Source organism: Microcaecilia unicolor, chromosome 5 (assembly GCF_901765095.1).
Source record: "Microcaecilia unicolor chromosome 5, aMicUni1.1, whole genome shotgun sequence".
Classification (NCBI taxonomy): Eukaryota; Metazoa; Chordata; class Amphibia; order Gymnophiona; family Siphonopidae; genus Microcaecilia; species Microcaecilia unicolor.
The window spans coordinates 229,905,336-229,929,776 of record NC_044035.1 but is presented as its reverse complement, the minus strand read 5'-3'; the positions used below and the strand labels follow the sequence as shown (position 1 = coordinate 229,929,776).

At 46.8% G+C, this 24,441-nt stretch overlaps 1 protein-coding gene across 1 annotated transcript in view; it reads right to left on the bottom strand.

Annotated features, from left to right (window-relative positions):
• The window catches only part of CCDC181 (coiled-coil domain containing 181), a 301,144-nt gene that overhangs the window by 203,591 nt on the left and 73,112 nt on the right, over positions 1-24,441 (bottom strand). The window contains exon 3 of the mRNA XM_030203843.1: positions 13,940-14,075. Within this exon, the coding sequence (XP_030059703.1) occupies positions 13,940-14,075 (136 nt within the window). The remainder of the gene's footprint in view (positions 1-13,939; positions 14,076-24,441) is intronic.

The window sequence follows — 24,441 nt, the reverse complement described above, 5'->3', positions numbered from 1 at the left end:
GACTTACGCCTGCTGAAAAACCTGATGCAAATCCTGATGCGCGCAACATTTTTAACGCCCTGACTTGCCCATGCCCCTCCCATGGCCATGACCCCTTTTGGGTTGCATGCTATGGGATTTAGGTGCCCAGTGTTATAGAATAATGCACAGCCAGACGAGTGCACAAATCCTAATCAGTGACAATTAATGTCAATAATTGGTTGTTAGCACCCAATTATTGATAGTTAACAGCTCATTAGCCAATTAAGTTGTACACATATCTCGGGAGCATGCCATATATAGAATCTAAGGCTTTGTAAATACTCTGGGAACAGATGGGAGACAAATGGAAATACATATTACTGGTAGTGATAGTGGGAGAATTTGAAGTGTAGAAATTGCCAGTGGAGGAGGTGAATCAGGATTTGAGTATAGCGCTGCGTACGTCTAGTAGCGCTATAGAAATGATAAGTAGTAGTAGTAGTAGGCTAGTCAGTCACTGTAAGTGATAAACAGAAGTATTGTAGCAAGTGGAGGAGTAGGCTAATGGTTAGTGCAGTGGCCTGAGAACCAGGGAAACCAGGTTTAATTCCCACTGCAGCTCCCTTTGACTCTGGGCAAGCTACTTAACCCCGCCATTGCTCCAGTTACAAACTAAGTACCTGATTATAATATGTAAGCTGCTTTGATTGTAACCACAGAAAGGCAGTATATCGAGGAGGAGTCAAGATGGCGCCGACACGCTGAGTATAGCGAGACGCTCGAAGAGATCTTCCACTGCTGTTCTTTTCATTTCCCTTCTAATAGAGATGCCGCATTCAAAAAGAAAGGGGATTGTTAAAGCCTTGCTCTCCCAGGCTCGCACATCGTCCCCTGGGCAGCGAACAATCGATAGTTTTGCAACTCGGCGCCTACCTGAAGAAACCGGAGGAGGAGTTCCGCTAGACGCAGGTGCAGGGAACCTGGCGTCATTGGAGTTCGAGATCTCATTATCCCCTCCGGACTGGTAATCCGCCCTGCCCTGCTCGAACACGCGAGGGGAGTGCTGCACCATACAACCCGGAAGTCGGGGAAGCTGTGGGCAGTAGAGAGGGCCCCCCCTCGGAGATGAAGACGGCAGTGGAAGGTGGTTCAACACCGGGAAGTGTGTCTGTCCCGCCAAGGGTAGTAACCCTTGACACTCTTTGGACTGCGATGGAAAAGATGCAAGCCCTGATCATAAATTCAACGCAAGAAACTAAAAATCTTGTATCTATTGTTGACCAACTTTCTAAATCTGTTGATAAGCTGAAACAGGACTTTAAGGGTCAAGAGAAGAAGTCTTAAGATGAGATTCAAAGGATTAAGGAAAATGTTACAGTAATAATGAAAGATAATACAAATATTCGTCAGAAGATAGAACAAATTGAAAATCACAATAGAAGATTAAATATGCGAATCTTGAATTTTCCAAAGCCAATAGGAGTCTCGCCATTGGATATAGTTAAAAAATTTCTTGTTGAAAATTTAAAATGTTCTAATCAAAATATACCTCCAATAAATAAGATTTTCTTTCCTCCGGTTAAGAAAACCCAAGAAGAGATTCCTGGACTTTTAGACCAAGAAAATTCCGTGGAACTGAAAGACATTTCACTTATTCTAGAGGACTCACTGACTGAGGTAACTAACAGAGCTACTCTATTAATCTCATTTGTATTCGAGCAAGACTTTACCTCAGTATTGAAATTATACTTAAAAAATACTCAACAGAAGTTCTGTGGTCAGAAATTGTGGATCTTTCCAGATCCACACAGGAAACACAGGAAAGAAGGAAACAATTCCTGGCATTGAGGGAAGAAACGAGGTCACTAGGTGCAACCTTTTTGCTTGCATACCCATGTAAATGCATAGTAAAATACTTGGGCGTTAAATATGTTTTCTTTGTACCGAATCAATTAAGAGAATTCATAGGCATGAAAAAGATTGTCTTGATACCAGAATTAAAGGAAGAAGGTGGATGTTAGGGCTAATGTCTTTCTATGTTTATTATTATTCAACTTTTAGATTCCCTGAATCTGTATTTCCTCCTCCTCCAGATTTTCATTGAGGTCTAAGGTAGTGACATTGTGATTTATATTTGAATTCCTTGTACTTTGCTTTAGAAGTATATTTATACTACATGTTTCACAAATGTACCTAATGTTGCATGTAACAAGATATTTTCTTGTGAAATTTAAAAATTGCATTAAAAAAAAAAGGCAGTATATCAAATCCCATCATCTTCATTTTGAAGTTTTCTTTCTGGTGACAGAGATTCAGTTCACAAAGGCCGAGAATGGGTCTGAGGCTTTTTTTTAATCAGGAAGAATCTGGAATAGTATTCTTTGCCTTGAAGTGAAAGTGGATCCTGTTTGACTGTTTTGTATTGTACAAGGGTGACAAGCTCCATGGCTAGAATATCTGTACAGTGATGGGGGATTGAGATGGTTGTGCTAGGTCTATGACGAAGTTTGTGAAGAAAATTTAGTTTGAACCCTTGACTAACAGTGGTGATGACTGCAGACCAGGCTTCCCTGAAATGAAAGATTCTGTCCCCTACTGGTAAACTGTCAAAAGCTGGAATTAGGCTTGGGAGGTAGAGACTGCAGTGTAACTGTGAGCAAGAGTGGGCTTGTGAGACTTGAAAACACAGTCACACAAAGGTTGGAAGGTGAAACAAAAATCAATTTATTTATGTGCAGGGGGACGGGTAACTTACTACTGCTACTACTACTACTACTTATTTCTATAGTGCTACTAGATGTACGAAGCGCTGTACACTTGAACATGTTGCCTTCACAGGTTAGGACAAATAAACACAAAACCCTGTCTGTCTGTATACATATATAAAGTTCTCTCTCTCTCTCTCTTGTGGTCTTCTCTGGCAAGGCCACCACATGCAGTAGTCTCTGAACTACAGTCCAAGAGCTAAAATCTGTATCTCAGCATTCAGCATATTTTGGCATAAGCTTAAGCCCTTAGTTTTAACAAGCAGCTTACATGCCCATGCTGGACACATAGGGTGGAAGGCTTCTCCTCTGTCCTCTAGCACTCCCTGGCTGATCTATGCTGAGTACTGCTGTCCAATTCAGTCAAAAAGTTTTGATTCGGTACGATTCAATTCTTTCAAAAAAATTGGTTTTTCGATTCAATTTGATTCAATTTAACTTAATTGAAATAGTGAGGCCCACATGCTAATGTTATGACACACAGGGTAAAGAAAAAAACCAGGCAGCAGCAATTGAACAAAGGCAAACTTTACTGTGAGCACGCCATGCAGTGTTACATCATGTGAAAAGTAAAGTTTGGTCAAGTCCTACATCTTCCAGTTTTTATTAAGAAAAATCATTTTGTCCACTTTGGTTGGCTTCAGACAACTGTGTCTTGCAGCTATAATTTGTCTAGCAGCAGAAAAAATTCTTTCTGAGAGCACAGAGGTGGCTGGTGTTGTAGGAGGCGGAAGGCCTCCAATTATTTAATATACAGAATTAATTCCTCATATTTCTGGACAGAGAGAAATGGAGATTCCTCTCTTTCTAATCATGGGAAAAGCTTGCTGGAATAGCAATTACTCTCTACCCCCCCCCCTCTTACCAAGTCAGGTAATTAAACCTGATTGCCCACGATCTCTCCCATTGAATATGGTCAGGCCTCAGGGAGCTCAGGAGACAGAATTCTTCCCCATGCCCTTTGAAGTAAGGCTACTTCAATCCAGGAGAGAATTACTCTTTTTGTTGTAACTATAAGAGGACATAACACATAACATTTGCAGAAGACATCTTTCTGTCTAAAACAAAAGATCAATACTGTATCTCACAAAGGAGAGGCAATTGAACCTCTCTGAGAAGCAGGCTACTGGAGCCCTTTTGTAGCTTTCTTTATTATGCATTTCCTTGAAAAACAAGAGAAACTATGTTCTGACATGTTATGACATAAACATAGAGGCTGGGCTATCAGGTGAGAAATATATCACATCTGAAAGGAAACAGTTTAACTCTTGTCTCCACTTTTAGAATAAGGATATAGGAGAAATGCTAAGATAAAAGATCAAAGGTTCTGAGAAATATATTCTTGTGTGTGAAAAGCTGTAAAGATGAATAGAAGAGATATAATATCCAAAACATTTGGACAAGAGACCAACTGCATCTTCAAAGGAAATATAAACAGATGCTATGTATTTCTCTATTGATACTGGAGATCCTGACTGACTGTAAGATGCTAATTAAGGGGGGGGGAGAGAAACCCTCCTCCTTCTTGTGCTCCTTTTGTATTGAAAGGGAAAAGAAACCCTATATAATATTTCTCTGCCAGATAGGAGGCTGGTCAGTGTGCAGCGCTCTTGGCCTCAGGCCAGAGAACTGAGAGACTGCCCTGACCAACTTTCCATTGTAATTTCTGTAATATGTTCTTCTTCCTATTCTAGACTGTATCTATTCTATTTCTTATTTTTGTCCTAATTCTGGATAAAGAATAAACCTGTGTTTTCCCCCAACGGAAGCTTCCTTGGTTCTTTCTTTTGTTATTGTTTTAAAGGCTTAATCCAGCTGTCAGAGTTTCTAAAGATACCAGTTGAGAGGATTTGTCTGCTGGCCTGATTGGACTCCGCTAGCCGCAGGAACAGGTGCAAACACCGGCGTACAAAGAAACTTTTGTGCAAGCCAGTTCAGTAGTGGCACTTTCATTTCTCTTTGCTTCCAGAAACAAAAACATCACCACCAGTTTCCAAAGGATCTTCGTGTTTACAGCAAGCAAGTTCTGCACTGCATCTGATTCAAATATCACTGTCATAGTCTGACTACTGCAACTTACTCCTCACCGGCCTCCCACTTAGCCATCTATCCCCCCCTTCAATTCGTTCAGAACGCTGCCGCACGTCTTATATTCCGCCAGAACCGATATACTCATATCACCCCTCTCCTCAAGTCACTTCACTGGCTTCCGATCAGATACCGCATACAATTCAAGCTTCTACTCCTTACCTACAAATGCACCCGGTCTGCGGCTCCTCACTACCTCTCTACCTCATCTCCCCCTATGTTCCCGCCCGTAACCTCTGCTCACAGGACAAATCCCTCCTTTCAGTACCCTTCTCCACCACTGCCAACTCCAGGCTCCGCTCATTCTGCCTTGCCTCACCCTGTGCCTGGAACAATCTTCCTCAACCCCTACGCCAAGCCCCCTCCCTACCCATCTTCAAATCTCTGCTTAAAACTCACCTCTTCAATGCTGCCTTCGGCACCTAACCTTTCGAGAAATATAGTATGCCCTATCAAATTGACTCTACACTTGTCTTTTAGATTGTACACTTGCCTCTAGATTGTACACCTGTCTTTTTGATTGTAAGCTCCTTGAGCAGGGACTGTCCTTCCATGTTAAATTGTACAGCGCTGCGTAACCCTAGTAGCGCTTTAGAAATGTTTAGTAGTAGTAGTAGTAGATTGTGATGGAAGTCTGGATTTCTTAGCTGAAACATTTGTATATTCCACTGTTTCCCAGAAACGAGTTTCTGTCGAGGCATATCCACATCCTGTGTTCCAAACTCTGGAACAGCTGGTGATGTCTGAGTTATCTCCATGGCTGTGCTGCTGCCGACTGGAAATGGTACATCAGTGGTTTGCATTTTTACAATCTCTTGAGCTGTAACTGTAATGACATCTGGTACTTTACCATAGATTGATTTGAATCTCGGATCCAGGAAGCTGCTTAATCTATATAAATTATCAAATAATGTATCCTTAAATCTGTGGAGTAAACTTTTCTTTAGCTCTTCTTTCAAGCGACAGGTAACTTTCAGGTTTGCTGATTCTGTATCTTCATCATCGATATCAACTTCCTCTCCTGAATCTTCCCCGTATGTTGTATCGATTGAATTAATCAGGTGTTCAACCAGCGCATGAAAAACAGACACAGTAACAAACTGTTCTCCAGATGCAATTGTTGTGGCTTCCTCAAAAGCCTGCAAAACATCAACAAGTTTTTGAGCAAGATCATGTTCGGCAGGCACACCTTTCTTTGTGATTTTATTGCTGCCACTCAAAGCTAAACCAATGGGTTGCTTCAATTTAACTGCACTTCGCAACATAATGCAAGTACTGTTCCAACATGTTTTCACATCACCAATCAGTTTCTTCACTGGCATTCCCAGGATTTCTTCAGCAGTTTTTATCCTGCTTTTACCATGCCATAAAAAACATAACAATAGCCACACTGGGCCAGACCTATGGTCCATCCAGCTCACCATCGTGGCTCCAAAGTGGCCAATCCAGGTTACAAGTACCTGGCAGAAACCCAAATAGCAGCAACCTTCCATGCTACCAATCCCATGGCAAGCAGTGGATAACCCCATGTCTACTGTCACATCCGTCGCTCCCTCCGGCTGCTCCTCTGCAGGAAGCAAGAACCGGTGTCCATTGCGGCGAGGGTCGGCCTTCTTGAGGCCGCGGCAGAGAGCCGGGGCTCGCCGCGGTGATAGCCGCCCAGTCCGAGGCTGAGGCCGTGGGCCGGCGATCGCGGCTTCCGGACTCTCGATCGCCGGCTATGTGGTCCGTGCTTGCGCCAGCGGGGAGGATGGCGCCGAGTCGCGATGGCCGGCATCTCCTCCACTTTCGGGCGTGGGAACCCGAAGCTCCGCCTCAGAGGAACCAGATTAGGATGCCGGTGCTGTAGCTCCGCCTGAGAGGCCGGACGGAACCAACCAGAGGGATTGCTTCAGTAGCCGGGTTCCGATTGGCCGGCCATGCTGGCTGGGGCTGGGCGGTTGAATGCTGACAGTATTTAAGGAGCGGGGCTGTAACAGGACGTTGCTTCAGGTTCTGTTTCCCTAGGCCAGTCTTCGTGTGTTCTAGTTTTCAGTTCGTTTCCTTGCTCTCCTGGTTTTGACCTTTGGACTGCTTCTGGATATCTCTGCTAGCCGCCTGCCTTGACCTGTTGCCTGTTTCAGACGACGCTGTGAGCTGCCTGCCCTGACCTGTTGCCTGTTTTTGGAGGACTCTGATTGCCGCCTGTCCGGACCTGTGGCCTGTTATGGGACTCCTCTGTTTTCCACCTGCCCTCTTCGCTCCTGGTTCCAGTACTGGGTCAGTTCGTCAACCTTGCGGTTTCCGGAAGTCCCGTTGGCCGCCTGCAGCTGGGGGCTCAACCCTCGGTGAACGGCAGTCGCCGCGGGTGAAGACAGGGTTGCACGGCTGTCCTCTGAGGTCCTTCGGGGCCTTGCGGGACCTAAGGGCTCACCTTCTTTTCAGACAAGACAGGAACCTGAAGCCATGAGCTCGCCAACGCAACCCGATCTACGGGACCTGGCTAAAATTCTCCAGCAGCAGCAGGAGCAGTTGAACGCCCTGTTGGGAGCCCTGCAGAATGTCTGCTCTCAGTTAACCACGGTCCAGGTGCAGAACCAGGCCGCTGCGGCACACCAGGCCGCTGCAGCGGCTCCCCGTCCGGGAGGGTCCTTCCCGGGACCTCGGTTCCCTGAGCCTACTCGGTTTGATGATGTCCCTGGAAGTTGCCGGGGGTTCCTTAACCAATGCAACTTATACTTCAAGATGCAACCAGAGGCTTTTGCCTCAGACCAGGTAAAGGTGGCCTATGTTATTTCCTTGCTAACGGGACGAGCACTAGCATGGGCATCCCCGCTATGTGAACAACAAGATCTGCTTTTGGACAACTACGCGGAGTTCCAGCACCGGTTCCGCATGGTGTTTGATCTTCCAGGAAGGCCGTCTTCCGCCGCCTCCGAGCTGCTGCGGATCCAACAGGGCGAAGGGACCGTGGCAGATTATGCTATCCGGTTTCGGACTCTGGCGACAGAGTTGCGCTGGAATCAGGAGTCACTATCCGCTATCTTCCTGGAGGGGCTTCAGGATCGGATCAAGGACGAGCTGGCCGATCGGGAGGTTCCGGGGCAGTTGGACGCCTTGATCTCGCTCTGTGTCCGGGTGGATACCCGATTCCAGGAAAGGGCTAGAGCCCGTGCGGACTGGTGGAGGGGGTCCGGAGGCGGGTCCTGGCCTAGTCGGGTACTTTCCCCCCGACGGGGCTCCAGAGGGCCAAGGGAGGCCTCCGAGGAACCTATGGTCATGGGCCGTCAACAGTTAACCCCGTCTGAGAGGACTCAACGCTTTCGGGGCGGCCTTTGCCTGTATTGCGGTGAGGCCGGTCACTTCATCAGCACTTGCCCCGCACGGCCGGGAAACGCCACTCCCAAGGCGCCCTGAGGGGAGGGGTCTTGGGGCACTCAAATCCCCTACCAGACAATTTGATTACTCTCCCGGTGACCCTGTGGTGGCAGGAGACGGTGGTTCACACCCGAGCCTTGTTGGATTCCGGGGCAGGGGGAAACTTTGTCAGGAACTCCTGCGGCAGATGGGATGGCCTATACTGCCCTATCGGCCCGCTTTGCAAGTGACGTCCATCCAGGGAACGGCGTTACCCCAGCCTATCACTGAGGTGACTCCATTTTTGGGGCTCCAGGTGGGGGAAGACCACCGAGAGGAGGCTCAATTTCTGATTCTACCTCGTACCATTCATCCTGTGGTACTGGGCCTGCCCTGGTTACGGCGTCACACCCCCGTAATAGATTGGACTTTAGGGAAGATTCAAGCCTGAGGTGGCGCCTGCGCCGAGACCTGTTTGAGGGGTCGGGAATCCAGCTGCCCCGCGGTGGTGGCCACTCCTAGAACTGTGCCAGTTTGTCAAGCTGCTCTGCCAGAAAAGTACCGGGATTTCGCTGATGTGTTCAATCCCGTGGAAGCGGACGTGCTACCCCCACATCGGTCTTTTGATTGCGCTATTAATTTGATGACCGGCAAGATGCCACCGCGGGGCCGACTCTATACGCTATCCCGAGAGGAATCGAAGGTCATGCAAGCCTACATCCGGGAGAATCTTCAGAAAGGGTTCATTCGCCCCTCCACGTCCTCTGCCGGAGCAGGATTCTTTTATGTGACCAAGAAAGATGGCTCCTGAGGCCATGTATCGACTACCAGGGTCTAAATGCCATCACCGTGAAGGACCGATATCCTCTGCCCCTTATCCCAGAGTTGTTTGATCGGCTGCAGGGGGCCCAGATCTTTACCAAGTTGGACCTCCGTGGGGCCTACAACTTGGTCCGTATCCGGCAGGGGGACGAATGGAAAACTGCGTTTAATATGCATGAGGGGCACTTTGAATACCGGGTGATGCCCTTCGGCCTGTGGAACGCTCCAGCGGTGTTCCAGAGGTTCATGAACTTCGCCCTTGAAGACCTGCTTTATTCTACGGTAATTGTATACCTAGATGACTTCCTGATTTTTTCTAAAGATCCCCAGGAGCACGTGGCCCACGTTCGGACCGTCCTCCAGCGCTTGCGGCAGTATCGCTTGTTTGCCAAACTCAGCAAATGCTCTTTTCACCAGCAGACTCTGCCTTTTTTAGGGCATATTCTATTACCTGGGGGTCTGCGAATGGATCCAGACAAACTCCGTGCTATCCGGGAGTGGCCCCAACCCCAAGGCCTGAAGGCACTGCAACGGTTCCTGGGTTTTGCTAATTACTACCGTCAATTTATTCCCCATTATTCTCAATTGACAGCTCCGCTGACAGCACTCACTAAGAAGCATGCGGATGTTAAGAACTGGCCGGCCGAGCCGCACACGGCGTTCAGTCAGTTGAAGAAAGCGTTTGAGTCTGCTCCCATCCTTCAGGCCCCGGATCTGGACAAACCTTTTGTGGTAGAGGTGGACGCCTCTGCTTTGGGCGCCGGGGCAGTCATCTCTCAAGTTAACGCCAAGGGCCGGCGCCAACCTTGTTTCTTCTTCTCCCGAAAGTTTTCCCCAGCGGAGCGCAATTATACTGTAGGGGATAGAGAACTGCTAGCTTTGAAGTTAGCCCTACAAGAGTGGAGACATCTGCTGGAAGGGGCAGAGCATCGATTTACAGTGATTATGGATCACAAGAATCTCTTGTCATAGCTACTGCATGACCTTTGCTAGCTCTAGCAGTTTTACCTTTTTGAGGATATGCCGAAGAGAAGGGGCCGTCCAGCTTCCACTGCCCCTCAGCGCCATATTCCTTCTATTGGAGGAATACAATCCTATCTCCAGAGACCGTCGGTTCCAACTCCTTCGGTGGAAAGCCCGCTGAGTCGCACCGGCGTGAATAGAGACGCCGGCGCATCTCCAGGGCTAGAGCTTACCTCCCCCACAACCTTCGAGCTGTAGTTCTCCACTGTTGGCGCCACCTACATCATTTTCCCTGACAGGGTTGGTTGAAGAGCGGCAGGAAGCGCTACAAACAACCGGATCACTCCGGGCAGTTGAGGAACAGACAACCCGAGCGGAGCTTTTAGCGGCCGCTGGAGAGCCGAAGGAGAAAGACGCTGAAAGTTTGGTGCAGACAGAGCAGACGAAGATGGCGGAGGTACATTTAACACAATTTCCTATAACTATTTCTAAACCTGAGGAAGTTACACTAGATTCCCTTTGGTCATTAATTGTGGATCTTGGCAAGGCTCTAAGTCCTCAAATACAAAAATTATCTCAGGATTGTGCGGTGTTAGAACAAAATTCAAAAGAAATGGGGTCAAAATTAGAACTGATAGAACAACAAACCAAAGACCATGGAGAAGAACTTAAAAAATTGCAAAATGTACAGGAAACTTCACTAAAAGACTTAACCTCTTTACGAAGGAAGACAGAATCCCTAGAAAACTCAATTAGGAGTAATAATTTACGTTTCCTGAACTTTCCAAAACAATTGACTGTAACACCGAGAGAAATGCTGAGGAAATACTTAAAAGAAATTTTGGGGGTAGCTGAAGAAGGTATTCCTCCTTTTTCACGGATTTATTATTTGCCTTCAAAAATTCAAGTAGACCAAGGCAAACAGGACCTTAATCTTTCAGCAATATTGGGGTCATCGGACTCTGATCCGATTACTCCATCGACATTAATTGCAACAGTTGCCTTGGCCCCAGATAAAAACTGGATAATGACATTGTTCTTTAAAAATCAAGGAAAACTATTTCTGGGCCAAAAAATACAAATTTTTCCGGACCTTGCAAAAGAAACACAAAAAAGACGCCAACAGTTTTTAATGATGAAACCTGGTGTACTTCAATTAGGGGCTACCTTTTTTTTGAGGTTTCCCTGTAAATGTGTAGTAAAATTTCAATCGATAAAATATGTCTTCTTTGAACCTGCCCAGCTAACAGCATTCTTAACATCTAAGCATAAGTAGGGGTAGAATATTCTCTCTTGAAATAATAAACTAGAACCGACAAATTAAGGTCGTTGTTCTTCGCCAGGTTCCGGTTTCAACTTGTGTTCCGGTCGGCTGGTCAGAATACCCCTGCAGACTCCCTCTCCAGAGCCTTCGAAGTTCCAGAGGACATTGAGGAACCTCATCCTATGTTGGATTCGGCTTGCCTCTGTGCGGCCCCGGGTGGGGTCACCCCAACGCGGGAATTCGTGCCTCCGCAGAACCGGGAAAAAGTAATGCACTGGGGACACTCGTCTGTATGGGCCGGACACTTTGGGTTTCAAAAAACCCTCCGTCTGATTTCTCGACAGTACCAATGGCCTCGTATGAACCAAGATATCCTCCAGTTTGTCACGACCTGCCCCACCTGTGCCCAGACCAAGTCTGTTGTGGGGCGCCCCTGGGGGGATCTGCAGCCCTTGCCCATTCCTGCAGCCCCCTGGGAGGAATTGTCTATGGATTTCATTACGGATCTTCCCCGCTCCCAGGGGCACACAGTGATTTGGGTGGTGGTAGACCGGTTCTCCCGTATGGCACACTTCGTTCCCCTGCCAGGGCTTCCGTCGGCAGCACTGTTAGCCCAGCAGTTCATCCAGCACATCTTCCGGCTCCATGGGCTACCAGTCAGGATCATCAGCGACCGGGGGGCCCAGTTCACTTCACGATTCTGGAGAGCCCTGTGTTCCGCCCTGGGGGTTGTCACCCATTTCTCCTCTGCCTACCATCCCCAGACCAACGGGATGGTTGAGAGGATAAACCAGATGTTGAAGGGGTTCTTGCGGGCTTTTGTCAACAGGCGGCAAGACAACTGGGCATCTCTTCTCCCGTGGGCCGAGTTCGCCTATAACCACAGTGAACACTCTGCCTCTGGGCAATCTCCATTCTTCATTGTATATGGACAACATCCGCGGCTTCCTCCGCCCATTCCCTCTGACTCCTCTACACCCCTGGTTACTCAAACCCTTGCTGACCTTGCTGTAGACCTCAATCATAAAATTGCTGGAGGATTTGCTAATGATAAGGTCTTCCACAGAGGGAATAAGACTGCTCAGCCAGCTGGAAGTACAGCTCAAGCAGAGCAGTTATCCTTTTATTTATGAGACTGCATCCTTGACCATGTCCCCAAAGAGGATGTCACAGAGGCAAGGTGCTAGGGTGGGAGGGAGTGGGGTGGGGAAAGGGACATCCATGGGGGGTAAAGGGCTAAAGAATTGTTAAATTAAAAAGACTGCTTTTATGGTGTTCTAATTATTCTGGTTGCATTATTAATAAATACGTTTTACAAAACAATATGCAGTTTCAAATAGAACAGACACAGAAAAATGTATTTCCTCTTGTACTGAACAAAATACAAAGTCAACTGAACCAAGGTCTTCACATTATTTCAAATAAATGCCAAACTGCACTGTGTATATGATTTTAAAATAATTTTTAAATATATATATTTTTAAATCATATCTTACTGTTTTTGAGACTCACAGCCTTTTCTTTTTTGCTGGCTTGATTATCCATAATACAAAGACATCAGATACACATTTTCCAAAGCTGACATATTCCAATTTACTAATTCAAAATAAAATGCATTTTTGTACCTTTGTTGTCTGGACATTTTATTTTTCCCAGTCATATTAGTCCCATGTTGGTTTTCTGCTTTTCTCTTTCTTTTCTTAACCCTCTTTCCAGGGATCCCTATCCATTTTTCACTTGCCCTTTTGTCTTCTTCCATGTCTCCCCCTATAGCTGTCCCTTATGACCCCAACATCAGACCCATCTTCAAGCCCCCAGCCATTTTCTCCCTCCTCCTACCATGTCTTTTGACTGCCCTTTGCCTATTCCTCATTCACCCTATATCTAGCATTTTACCTCTGTCCCTATTCCCAACTCCCCTACTTCCAGCATCTCTCTTCTATCTCCCTATTCCCCACTCCCCCCCAGGTTTCCAGCAGCTTTCATCTGTCTCCCCAGTTCCACTCATGTCCAGCATCTCTCCTGTCTCCCTATTCTCCACTCCCCCCCTCATATTCAGCATCTTCCCTTTCTCTTCTGTGTTCCACTGTATGATACAGCATCTGCCCTCTTTCTTAGCCCCCCAACATAGTCAGTAGCTCTGTCTCTCTCCCCCTTCCTCACTATACCTCTCTCTGTTTCAGCATTTGCCTCAAGCCTCCTTTTCTCTCTCCTGTCATAGCTCCTTCAGTTCACTGGACCAGCTGCTACAGCAGCAACCATAAAATAAAGAAAACATCCTGTGTCCCACCTCCTCTGATTGATACTTCCTGTTGCCATGTGGACAGTATATACTAGGACCTTCGAGAGCACAGTGCTCCTTTACTTTCATTTATGTTTGCCTCTGCTGCTACTGAAGGGGTTATAGTAGGTTCAGGTTTAGTTTATTTGATATATTGCAAAATTTTCAAAGAAGAAATCTAAGCAGTTTACAAAGGAGGTATGGAGGGAAGAGAAGTTTAAATCTGAACAGGTCATGTGGGCTCAGGTGGTTTACCCCTTTCTGATGCCCCTAGGTCTCCAACACCCCACCCAGGCCAGCACTCTGGGGTATTGGTCCTTCTGCCTCCTTCATTATGTCATTGCAACTGAGGTGCTCTCTCCATATGGACTATGAATGCTATTTCTACAGCACTCCCACCCACAGTTGTCAAATGAGAAAGAAATGGGTTTAAAATTTTAATGTTGGCCTTTCAAATACCTCTGGTTCTTTGAAGTTTTCCTTTTCTTCATCAATTAGCCAATCAAGGTCTCTTTCAAAATCATCTTCATACTCTCCACTTATGTCAGTATCACCAGTGTCGTCTTTTTCACTCAAACTATCCATTATGAGAATGCTACAAAAAAATTATCTATGGTAAACATATAAAGTCAAGACACAGGAGGATAAGATAGGGTGATCATTCTTCTGAAATTGTGTCACTAGGAAAAGGAACATTTTTTGTAACATTAATCTGAAAAGCAAAGGGGAAAAGTTTTTCTGACAACCTTCTTTCAAAATTCTTGGTCAAGTCACATGATCAGAAATATTAGTGCTTTGAGACACATTCCTTTTTTCATCACAGAAAGATGGTGTTCCATCCACTTATTTTTCAAGGGAAATGTATAAACTGTAGGTCAGTTTTCCTGCTTAATAAAATATGTCTTTGGATTGTGATCTAAAATTATTGATGCCCTCTTTTGGGTAATAACTTAAACTCTACAACAGCATTTTTTTTTAATGCCAGCTGTGGTGTTTATGTATATTCAGTGCTGCTATCCCTAGGAATGGCAACACTGACTATACCAGGGTTTCTCAAGTCTGGTATTTAAGATATCCACAATGAATATGCATGACTGCATAATAGAATAGTTACTATCTTTTTATTATCTTTTCAATATGCACATTTATATACATTGCTCTATTTGTGCTTGTATCACTATGCTCATACCTCATTCATGCCCACCTGTAGGTCGATCCTGTGCATGTAGCTGTCTATAAGATTTAAGTTAAACCCCTGATGAGGCCAGTGGGTGAAACGCATTGCAAGCGTTGGGTTTGATGAATATCAATACAAGGACACTGATTCTACTTGTGGATCTACCATTAGAAGGAAAATGGAGACCAATTGAACAAATAGTAGCTCAAGGAAGATTCACGGACTCAGTTTAAAGTATTCCTTAAAGGTTGAAGACTGGAGCAGATACTGTTGGATTTTTCTTTGGAGGAATTAGATGTGATCTTGAATAGAACTGCAGGAGTTCGTAACGTATTAATCCTAAGAAGACTGGAGCACTTTGATGGGACTTTGTGATACCTGAGCCTTATGGTCTTGCCTTGTACTATTGATATATGTATAAAATTGTAGTAGTTGGTATGAATGAGGTGAAGTATGAGTGGGAATGAATGAGGTATGAGCATAGTGATACAAGCACAAATAGAGCAATAAGTATATAAATGTGCATATTGAAAAGATAATAAAAAGATAGTAACTATTCTATTATGCAGTCACGCAATTAATTTTATAATACGTATGTGCCTGGAGGGAAAGGTTTTGATCTCATTAGAACAATGAATATGCATGAGATATATTAGAATGCATTGCCTCTATTATATGCAAATATATCTCATGCATATTCACTGTGGATATCTCAAAAAGCAGATACCCTGGACTATATGAACACACTGCTGGACCGCCACCAGATATATGGATAGTGGATGAACATCGCCAGCTATGTTAGGTAGAATATCCTTCCTGGCACTGGCACTATCTGGACAGCACTGGGGCAGTCTATAAGAATGCTTAGTGTCTCTACTGCCCAAGGTACAAAATTCAGATTATGAACCCACTAGAGACAGATAAAATACAGAACCTATATGTTATATGTAAACTGCTCTGGTTGTATCACAGAAAGGTGGTATACCAAGAATCAAACAAACACTTCAAACATCACACAAACATTACATGTTGCCACTGAAAACTGACAGATAGGAAGTTTGTATGCATAGTGCCAGCATTAAACATATAAACTCTTTTGAGTATTGGGCTATTAAACACTTGTGATTTGAACTCGAAAACTGATCCATCTCTATACTTGTCTCAGCGAGAGTATCCTGCAGTGCCTTGCAAAACTCTTCATACCCTTGCACATTCTTCACTTTGTGCTGCCAAAAAATACAATTCAAAGTGTTTCAAGCTAGGAGTTTGTTTCATAGATCTAAAAACCAATTCTACTCTACACTTTCAACATGAAAAACAATTATAGAAAATTTAAAAAATAATAATTCAAAATTCAAAAAGCTTTTATAAATTTTATAAATCTTCACACCCTGTCTTAGGCAACCCAAATTAACTTAATTTTCAAAAGGGGCCCTTTTACTAAGCTTCAGTAAGGTTAAAAATCACTACCGCAGGCTGTGCTAGGCATCCTGCAGTAGTTTTGGCATTTGCACTTGCTTCTCACGCACTAAAAATACTTTTTATTTTTTTAGCACTGGGGGCATGTTTGGGGGCAGAGAGTAAGCATGCCCAGCGCTAATTGGTTAGCGCATCTACATAGCCGTGTGCTAACTGATTAGAGTGTGGTTAATATGGAAGCCCTTATCGCCTAGAAAATAGGTGTCATTAATGGCTCTCATGCAAATGGTCACATGCTAATTGCAAAATTAGCACATGGTCATTAATTGAGGAAAAAGAAAATGTGCCCATTTTACAGCCATGCTAAATGTGACCTCAGAGTGTGGGAAACCCATGCATTAGTCACAGCTGTTCTGGAATTTCCTGGCCTTTTCTTTTGGCTCTGCTTATTTCTGTGTGTTTGTGTGAGTTTCCACTGACAGTGGCAAGACAGGAATTTCTGGCTGACCACAAACTGATAAGACCATTGCCATGACATCCCAACCAACTGTCTTGTTACAAACAAACTGACCAAACACCCCCCCCCCCTCCGTTGTCATGACATCCCAACTGTTTATTACTGAGCAGAGGTGTGGCAAGGACACTAAGGCCCTATCACAGGTCTCCTATGTACTTGCAGGATTGCTGATTGGGTGATATATGAGGTAGTCCTTTGTGATGGGAAGGGTATATAAGTAATTCTCCAAAGACAAGCAGGCTGATATTCTCACAAGTGGGTGACGCCACGTCGGCCCCGGAGGATTTTAAAGCAAAATCTCTTTATGGCGTTCCGTCGCGCGAGCGATCGTACTGCGCATGTGCACACACCTCTTCCCGCTCGCCGTGCGGACACGCCCCTCAGTTTTTCTTTTTCCGCGTCTGAGGAGACACGGAGTTCGTTAGGGCTTCGTGTTTTCTTCAGGTCTTCGGAGTTAAATCTCTTTTTTATTTTTTCATTTGTACTTTTCATGGCAGGCTCATTGTGGCTTATATATACCAGGGGCGTAGCCAGCCTTCCGTGGGAGAGGGGTCCGAGCCCGGGGGGAGGGGGCACATTTTAGCCTTCCCCCCGGCGCCGCCCCCCCCACCGCCGACATTGCCGCCCCCCCTCCCGCCGCGAACCCGCCGCCGCTGCAGCCTACCTTTACTTTTGCTGGCGGGGGATCCCACTCCCCGCCAGCCGACGTCTTCTTCTTAGTCGCTTCCCGCTCTTCAATTTGTTTGCTGACGTCCTGCACGTTGTACGTGCAGGACGTCAGACTCAGAGAACAGAACTGTTCTCTGAGTCTGACGTCCTGCACGTATAATTACGTGCAGGACGTCAGCAAACAAATTGAAGTGCAGGAAGGACTGAGAAGACGTCGGCTGGCGGGGAATGGGATCCCCCGCCAGCAAAAGTAAAGGTAGGCGGCGGCGGGGGCGGGTTCGCCGGGAGGGGGGTCCTGGGGTGAATCTGCGGGGGCCCCGGCCCCCTCAGGCCCCACGTAGCTACGCCACTGATATATACAGGTATTTTTTGTACCTGAGGCAAGAAAAAATTTAAGTAATTGCCAGAGTCACAAGGGGCTGTGCCTGAACAAAGCATATAAGCTTCTCTTTTCTTTTTTCTTGAAAGTGCTGGTATATTGTTATCTGTGGGCTCTCTCTAGCCAGCAAACTAAACAAGCCCACATTTTTAGGATCCATTTATTAAAACTTTACAAATGGCTCTCCAGAGCTGTGACAGCCTGCTCCAGCACACCACTGTCTTTAAGCCCCAACAAGTGATAAAGGTGTATGTCGCAGGAAAAACCAGGAACCTAAGCAGGTGCATCCCTGGTCAGCCACTGAATGGGCAACCTGGTGACACTATATCAGTGGTGTAACCTTTGAAGTGAGTCTCCACCCGCCTCGGCGCCTCCTGCTCTGCAGGTCATTCGGGCGCATCGGAGGATGTGTCTTGGGCCGGATCATCTCCCTGTGAAGCGCAAGTAGTGTCTCAAAGAAACGAGACGTATTCTACTCTGCCAGGGATGCCCAAAGAAGATCATTCTGGAGTCCGACAGAGACCGATGCACGCTGGGTATAGTTATGCATCGAATAGGTCTCCACCTGCCTCGGCGCCTCCTGCTTGGCAGGTCATTCGGGCGCATCGGCGGATGTGTCTTGGGCCGGATCATCTCCCTGTGAAGCGCAAGTAGTGTCTCAAAGAAACGAGACGTATTCTACTCTGCCAGGGATGCCCAAAGGAGATGCCCAGAGCTTTGCTCCCTCGGTTATGGAGGTATCCGGGCTTCAGACATCAGTCGGTGCCGAGAGCGTTGCTCCCTCTGTTATGGAGGTATCCTGGCATTGGACGTCGATGCACCGGTACGTCGGTACCAGGTATCATCGGTACCATGGGTCCCGTCGGCACCGGGTATCATCGGTACCATGGGTGCCGTCGATGCCGAGTGTCATCGGTGCCATGGGTGCTGTCGGTACCGGGTATCATCGGTGCCATGAGTGCCGTCGGTACCGAGTATCATCGGTGCCATGGGTACTGTCGGTACCGAATATCATCGGTGCGTCGGTACCGAGGAGTATCGATACCAACTACATTGGTACCATGGTCGGTGTCATGGGTCCCGTTGGTACCGGGTATCATCGGTACCATGGGTCCCGTCGGCACCGGGTATCATCGGTACCATGGGTGCCGTTGATGCAGAGTGTCATCGGTGCCATGGGTGCTGTCGGTACCGGGAATCATGGGCACCATCGGCACCAGGTATCATGGGCACCATCGACTATCGGTACCAGGTATCATCGCCCATCGGTACCGAGTATCATGACTGCCATCGGTACCATAGTATCAGGTATCGTCGGTACCGTGGATACATGGGTATCAGGTATCATGGATGCCGTCGGCACATGAGTACCATCGATACCAGATATCATGACCAGGTACCATCGGTGCCATGGGTGCCATTGGTACCAGGTGTCATGAGCACCGTCGGTGCCATGTGTACCATCGGTACCATCGGTGCTGTTGGTGCCGGATATCATGGGTACCATTGGTACCACATGTCATGGCTACCATCGGTACCAGGTATCATGGGTACCATCGATACCAGATACCATGACTGGGGGAAGTTTACATTTTCTCTCCAAATTACCTGAGCGTGCTGTTCCCCGCCGCTGCCTTGATTTTCTCTCCTCACATGCTATTCTTGACCCATTACAATCTGGTTTTCGCCCTCTCCACTCAACTGAAACTGCGCTTACTAAAGTCTCCAATGACCTATTACTGGCTAAATCCAGAGGTCAATATTCCATCCTCATTCTTCTTGATCTTTCCGCTGCTTTTGACACTGTCGATCACAGCATACTTCTCGATACCCTGTCCTCACTTGGATTCCAGGGCTCCGTCCTTTCCTGGTTCTCTTCCTACCTCTCCCTCCGCACCTTTAGTGTTCACTCTGGTGGATCCTCTTCTACTTCTATCCCTCTGCCTGTCGGTGTACCTCAGGGTTCTGTTCTTGGTCCCCTCCTCTTTTCTATCTACACTTCTTCCCTTGGTTCATTAATCTCATCCCATGGCTTTTCCTACCACCTCTATGCTGATGACTCCCAAATCTACCTTTCTACCCCTGATATCTCACCTTGCATCCAAACCAAAGTTTCAGCGTGCTTGTCTGACATTGCTGCCTGGATGTCTCAACGCCACCTGAAATTAAATATGACCAAAACCGAGCTTCTCATTTTCCCCCCCAAACCCACCTCCCCGCTCCCCCCGTTTTCTATTTCTGTTGATGGCTCTCTCATTCTCCCTGTCTCCTCAGCTCGAAACCTTGGGGTCATCTTTGACTCTTCTCTCTCCTTCTCTGCTCATATCCAGCAGACCGCCAAGACCTGTCGTTTCTTTCTTTACAACATCCGTAAAATCCGCCCCTTTCTTTCCGAGCACTCTACCAAAACCCTCATCCACACCCTTGTCACCTCTCGTTTAGACTACTGCAATCTGCTTCTTGCTGGCCTCCCACTTAGTCACCTCTCCCCTCTCCAGTCGGTTCAAAACTCTGCTGCCCGTCTCATCTTCCGCCAGGGTCGCATACTACCCCTCTCCTCAAGACCCTTCACTGGCTCCCTATCCGTTTTCGCATCCTGTTCAAACTTCTTCTACTAACCTATAAATGTATTCACTCTGCTGCTCCCCAGTATCTCTCCACACTCGTCCTTCCCTACACCCCTTCCCGTGCACTCCGCTCCATGGATAAATCCTTCTTATCTGTTCCCTTCTCCACTACTGCCAACTCCAGACTTCGCGCCTTCTATCTCGCTGCACCCTACGCCTGGAATAAACTTCCTGAGCCCCTACGTCTTGCCCCATCCTTGGCCACCTTTAAATCTAGACTGAAAACCCACCTCTTTAACATTGCTTTTGACTCGTAACCACTTGTAACCACTCGCCTCCACCTACCCTCCTCTCTTCCTTCCCGTTCACATTAATTGATTTGATTTGCTTACTTTATTTATTTTTTGTCTATTAGATTGTAAGCTCTTTGAGCAGGGACTGTCTTTCTTCTATGTTTGTACAGCGCTGCGTATGCCTTGTAGCGCTATAGAAATGCTAAATAGTAGTAGTAGTAGTAGTAATCATCGGTACCAAGTACCATGGGTACCATCGGTACCATGTGTATCATCGGTACCATGTGTATCATCGGTACCGTCGGTGCCATGGTCTAGCAGTCTGGTTTCGATTCCCTTGCATTTCCAGACTTTGTCCTTGGCTTCGGGACCATGGGTACCATTGGATGCCATGGGTGCTACCGCCTCCTGCGGCATCTGGCTTTTCACCTGGTCTCCTTCACCGATGCTGCCTCTGGTATGGGTGTTCGCACCCTACTGGGGCAACTTCTCGACCCATAGTAGCCTCCATATCGGACGTGTTTGGATCTGAGCTGCTCTGTTTGAGTAGTTAGTTCAGTTCAATGATGGTCATCTGACATTACAGTGGAGATTGTGAATCCCAATGCCCAGATGCTAGAGGTCCTGGACTACTATCTTCACCTGAGTCTTCTGCACTCAGAACAGATAGGAGTTCTAAGAACTTACTTCGGCGCCCCCGGGGCCAGAGCATACATCCTTAGCCTCTTTTGGAGAATGGCGTACCAGGCTGGCATGATCGCATCCCAAATCAAGTCTTGTCAGATCTTTACGAGCATTCCCACCGGAGTAGGCTAGACCTTTTCACCAAGTGGTCAGGTAGCACACGGTGTGTCGCAGGTTCCTGTCCAAGGGCATTTTCGACACTTGTAATGTAACACCTAGATTTCTGCTCTAGGTACAGTGATGCGCAGACTCTCATGACTGTGTGCCTCTCTCCTGGAGGAGGAGACTCAGCAGAAAACTGTAGATATGCTGTACATACACTTCCTCATCTTGGAAGTTCTTTAGAGAGAGGAGTAGTTTTCCTTGTGCCTTAAGGGGTCGTACCTATACTCCTACTTCTCGACAGCCGGTTCGGGCTATGCCTCAGCACGCTCGTTCTAGTCAGCGGCGTGCACCTAATCAGGCCCCTGCAGCTATTCCCCAGGAAACAGAGGGGTTTTTGACTGGCTCCAATTCAGTATAGCCACTAAAAAAAAAAAAAAATGTCCGTACCGGCCATTCTGCCTGTCGGGGGGGAAGTTTACATTTTCTCCACCAAAGGTGACTTCTTTTATCCTCCAACCGGTGGGGTTTTTCAACTAGTCCGGTTAGGATACATTCTCAATCTGGAATCAAACCCTCCACATTGTTCATTGGAAGCTTAATCCTTTAGCTTCCATCAAAAGTGAGTACTTGCAGAGGAACTCTCTGCTTTTCTCAGCGCCAATGCAGTCGAGCCCGTTCCACCAGGGCAAGAAGGGTTGAGATTCTATTCCAGGTCTTTCTTTGTGGGTTGCGTCCCATCATAGACATAAGGGGCCTAAACAGATTTGGTTCGGGATGCTTTCCCTGGGCATCCTTCTTCCCATACTTCAGGAAAACGATTGGTTATGCTCTCTGGATTTACAGGATACTTATACTCTCTTTGCATCCAGAGTATGTTTTTTTCCTAGTGCCTGGCTGTTGTTGCAGCGTATCTTCATGGACTGGGAGTGCATGTGTTCCCTTAACACGATGATTGCCCGTCTCAACAGATTACAGCACAGTACATATTGAGACTTCTAGACACATGGCTTCCGCAGTTCATGTAACTCCCATGGCACTTTTGCACATGACATCCGCTCAGTGCATCCTAGCTTCCCAGTGGTATCAAGTTTAGGGTATCTAGAGGATGTAACCCGACTGTTCGCCAGTCTTCGGTATTCCCCTCAGAGGTGGTTAATTCTCTCTATTTTGATTCTGAGGCATCTTACTCAGTCAAAAGCTGCTGACGAAGGTTGCATCCCTCCTGGCTATCCAACCAAATTATTTTAATTCAACAAACAATCGGGTTGTGATGTACTCGATAACAAAGGAGTACTGGATCTTGCCCTCTGAGTTAGGATGCCATGCAGATGTAGCGGTGGGCCCGCAATGCGGCATGTTTTCTCCAAGCCACTTATCTAATTGGCGTAAACAGCAGTCTGGCCGACAGGCTGAGCAGGATAATGCTACAGTTGAGCATGCCTATAGTTCGAAAGACCCCTCAGTGGATCTTTTGCTACTTAGTCCAATCGCAAAGTCCCTCAGTTCTGTTCCAGGCTGCAGGTTCACGGCAGGCTACCATCGGATGCCTTTCTCCTTCTTTGGGAGACAGGTTTTCCGTATGCATATCCTCCCATACATCTGGTGGAAAAGACTTTGCTGTTTCTCAAGCAAGATTGTGGAGCCATGATTCTGATTGCTCTTTTCTAGCTGCGTCAGATAGGATTCCCTCTTCTTCTGGAGTTGGAATGTTTTCCAGCTCTCATTACGCAGAACGAGGGGGCACTTCTACATCCCAACCTCAAATCTCTGGCTCACACGGTCTGGATGTTGAGAGTGGGGTTTCGTTGAGTTTTCCAGAGTGTCTCCCGACTCTTGCTTGCTTTCAGAAAAGATTTCACAAAGAGGTGTTATTCTTTTTCATGGAAGAGGTTTGCCGTCTAGTGTGACAGCAAGGCCCTAGATCCTGCATCTTGTCTTATACAGACCTTGCTTGAGTTCTTTCTACACCTGTCTGAGTCTGGTCTCAAGACCAACTCTGTCAGTATTCATCTTTGTGCAATAGAGCTTATCATCAACGTGTGAAAAGTCAGCCTTTAGCTGTCCACTTCACGAGAGGTTTATCTCTCCCCCAATATTGAGAGAATTCCTTGTATGTGTCTAGGGGAGATTATTTCTGTTGGGCTTAGCACCCACAATAATTTTGACAGTTGGCTCTTATGCTTCGGTCAGAGTTCCTATCACTCCTTATCCAGTATCTTGGGGTCCCAATGTCGTTTTCATCCAGCTGCTGCAAGCTCAATTCGGGCCACTGGATTCCTGCCATCTGAAGTATTGGACCTGGAAGGTCGTTTTCCTTAGTGGCTGTTCCTTCAACTCGTAAGGTCGGTGAGCTTCGGTCTCTAGTAGCTCAAGCGCCTTACCTTACTTCTCATCTTAACAGAGTAGTTCTCTGCATGCAGACAAAGTTCTTACTGGCGCTGGTATCAGAGTACCAGCTGATCCAGTCAGTTGTCTTGCCAACATTCTTTCTCCCTCATCTTACAAGCCCTGGCGAAAGCAAGCTCCGCACTTTTTGCGTGGAGCAGACGAGGTCCCTCGGACGGTCCGCCCAGTTGTTTATTTCTTTTAATGCCAGTTGCTGTCGGAAACTGCATAATTTCTTCTTGGATAGCAGAGTGCATCTCCTTCATTTTTGTCCAAGCTGGACTGACTCTAGAAGGCCATGTCACGGCTCACAAAATTAGAGCCATGGTTGAGTCGGTGGCTCATCTAAGATCAGTCACTATTGAAGAGATCTGCAAAGCTGCGGTGTGGTCATCAGTCCACACATTTTCATCTTACTACTGCCTTCAGCAATAGCCGAGTCGTCAGTCGGTTTGGGCAGTCGGGGCTGCAGAACTTCTTTGGGGTTTAGAATCCAACTCCAACCCTCCTAAGCCCATTTTTGTTCTGTTCCAGGCTACACTCATTTAGATATTTCTTCTTTTCAGGTCAATTTTATTCTGGCCTCGCCGTTGCGAGACTCAATTGACCACTGTTTGTTGTGTTGTGTAAGCCTGGAAGCTAGGGATACCCCACTTGTGAGAATATCAGCCTGCTTGTCTTTGGAGAAAGAGTAGTTACTTACCTGTAACAGGTGTTCTCCGAAGACAGCAGGCTGCATATTCTCACAAACCCTCCCACCTTCCCC